Source organism: Rhopalosiphum padi, chromosome 2 (assembly GCF_020882245.1).
Source record: "Rhopalosiphum padi isolate XX-2018 chromosome 2, ASM2088224v1, whole genome shotgun sequence".
Lineage (NCBI taxonomy): Eukaryota > Metazoa > Arthropoda > Insecta > Hemiptera > Aphididae > Rhopalosiphum > Rhopalosiphum padi.
Window position 1 is genome coordinate 87,568,033 of NC_083598.1, and position 3,341 is coordinate 87,571,373.

At 26.7% G+C, this 3,341-nt stretch overlaps 1 protein-coding gene across 1 annotated transcript; it reads right to left on the minus strand.

The window, feature by feature from the left end:
- Positions 1–325: 325 nt before the first annotated feature.
- Positions 326–1,195, minus strand: LOC132922473 (uncharacterized). Its single transcript, XM_060986020.1, has one exon. It carries the CDS (start codon positions 977–979, stop codon positions 584–586), a length of 396 nt encoding a protein of 131 aa, XP_060842003.1. The 5' UTR covers positions 980–1,195; the 3' UTR covers positions 326–583.
- Between the last annotated feature and the right edge of the window lie 2,146 nt (positions 1,196–3,341).

Here is a 3,341-nt window from a genome sequence, read left to right on the forward strand (position 1 = left end):
ACATTCAAATTAAACTTATCCGTTATAGTGACCAGTGAACTACCCTCCAACTCTACTATTCAGCAGAGCGATACCCAATTTCCCACCTTTTGAATATTAAAAGTTAGAGGATACATGCAGAATCGCTGAGATTTTTTTAATATTAAATAATTTATTATTCTGTGGTGTTACATACTTTGGTTATCCAATGAAAAAACTCTTCACACCATTTGTATTTCTGATACAACGAACGTCAACATGTCGTTTAGGATAAACTAAAAAGCACATAATATATTATATGAGATAGGTTATATTTTAATATTCATTCAATAATACATATGGTGTATCGTATACACAATATAATTTTACAATTACTTAGGGACTTAACAAAATTAATAATACAATAATAATAATAATGTAGGTTAATTAAACAATAAAATTGAATAACAATAATAAAATTTCAGTGATTTTTTTTTTTGTTGACAAACAAATTGTCGGTGAACAATTGACAAAAATAAATTGAAACGCCTAATTTTGTATGCAAAATAATTGTGTTAATTTCATAAATCGTGATATCGTTGTGATATGATTTTACTTAACCTCATTAAGGATTGTACGGAACCAAATTGCAAGAATCATCATACAGTTTTGTAGGCATGTCGCAATACATATTGCTCACTTTGCCTTTTATAGCGCACACCCAACATGAATAGTCGCATGTGCACTTTGACTTGTCCTCACAATTATTCTCGCATTCAGTTTTACTGTAGAACTGTTTGTCACCTTCAGGAGTTTGTTCACACTTGAAACATAAAACAGTGCCCTGTTTAGTTGGGCAGCACTCATGATGATCGTTCTTGTGGCATGTAGAATCAATGCACTCTTGACAGGTAGCAAAGGGCTTGATGGTATCTGCGGATTGGGCGACATCAAAGTTAAAAACAATCAACAGCACCATAAGAGTGAACACAGAGACGACGGCGTTCGACAGGAAAACCATATTGTTTTCCGGTTTTGTAAATTATATTACGGTATTTACAATATTATTTCGATATTTGTGGCTTTTACTCCGTAGTAGATCGGCGAAGTTTGGCAAAAGTCTCTCGGAGTTGATATCGTGGTAATATATTTTATTACTGTGTGCAATAAATATTAACGCACAGTTAATAAAACCAACAATATTGTTGATGTAATAATTTGTATATGTGATAATGACTGTTGGACTGACACTAAAAATTAAATCCGTAAATCTTCGTATTTATATCCAAACTCCTGTGGTGTGTGCGATCGTTGCGCACATTTAATTGGTCGGATGTAAGTGTGATAGGGTTCATAAATCAATATTATCGTATATAAACATATAAATTAAAATAATATAGATCAATACGGTGATTCCTCCTGTAAGAGTCATATCGTGATATATGATGAAATTAATTGTAATTATAATAAATAATTCGATTCATGTATGTTTTTGATGATGAAAACCTGTATATGTATTATTAATTAGTAAGGCTAGGGACTTCTAAAAGTTTGCATATTTTTCAATAACCATAAAAATATAATAACTACGTAAAATATAAATTTGTTACACAGCAATAATAGTTTATATTTAAAATTTATTGGAGCACGTTTTGCATACTTGACATTTAATTATTTATATAAAGATGTAAGTTTTATAATTTTATAAATAAAAACTTAATTTTAAATAGATTTCCTGGACCTAAAATATTAGTAAGATAGATTTGTTTATATAAAATACATATAATAATATAAATGTTTCTGTTTTTCTCCCCGATCACTTTCCTTGTTATTTATATTATATGAGCTATAGAACATACTTATATAATATTAAATTTATAACTTTAGCAATTTCGTAAATACTACTTATATATTAAAATAATAATCTTTTTATTTTTTGAATGCATATTTTATGGTTCTTTAGGGCATAAATGCGTGCAATTTTCAAGGCTTTTTGGGGCATGAAGTTTCTAGCCTTAATTATTAGTGTCTACCAGTATGTATAACAAATTGTTATAATAGCAATCACTTATTATTATAGTATGAGGATGCACACTACCAAATTATTTAAAATAGTTTTAACTAATCAAAAAAAGAATTAGTACACTTTACTACATTTTACTATACCTACCTGCCATACAAAAGTATATAATTTGAAAGTAGTATTATCATTTCCTCAACAATATTTATTTATTGTATACGTTTTACTTTTGTATTTAGAAATTTAGCATTTTAGTATATTAGTATAATAATTACTAATTACCTTTCTATTGTATATTTCTATAAAATATTAAATAATCAATCACATTCAGGTAATAGTTATCCGTTAAAATAAAACACTCTTTTTTAAATACTAGTCTTTAATACTTTTTTTTTCTTTTTTAAACTTTTTTTGAACGGTAATATGCATTTTAAATTCAATATTCTGAAACTAAATATATCTTAATGTATTTCGATACATAAACATCAGAATTCAGACAGATAGTTTATATGTTATAATTATATTTATATATAATTTGATGAGTGAAGTGGAGTGTCCTGAGTATACCCAGCAAAATGGTAGTGTATTTCTTCAATCATCGATACCTATTTTTATTTTTACTGTAAATCATGTATATAAAATATTTTGAAAAACTTTTATAGTGTTTGATATAATAATTATTTGGTGAATAATGTGTCTATTCTCTTTTTATATAAATTATATTATTATTCTACTATTTCAACTATCTAATTAAGTATTTACAATTATTCACTAAGCTTATAAATCGAAGTTTTATAAAACCATTGATATTGTTGATGTAATAATTTGTATATGTGATAATGACTGTTGGACTGACACTAAAATTTAAATCCGTAAATCTTCGTGTTTATATCCAAACTCCTGTGGTGTGTGCGATCGTTGCGCACATTAAATTGGTCGGATGTAAGTGCGATAGGATTCGAAAGACAATGTTATCGTATATAAACATATAGGTACATTTTAATAATATATGTTATGAACATGTCTCCTCCTCTACGAATCGGTTCGTGACATATGATTAAATTAATTATTATTATAGTAAATAATTCGATTCACAGATGTTTTTGGTGCTGAAAACCTGTATTTGTATTATTAACTACTAAGGTTAGAGACTTTTAGGACTGCATATTTTTCAATTGTCATTATAAACAATACTATGTAAAATATAAGCAATATAATTTATAGCAAGTATAGTGTATATTTAAAATTTATTGATGCATATTATGTAAAACTAACCATTTTTCATTAATAAGTGCATATTTGACAATTATTTATATAAAGCTGTATGTTTTATAATTTTATAAAAAAAAACTTAATTTTAAAT

Excerpts from the sequence above, each read along its gene's own strand:
- LOC132922473 (XM_060986020.1), bottom strand. The coding sequence starts at position 979 with ATGGTTTTCCTGTCGAACGCCGTCGTCTCTGTGTTCACTCTTATGGTG.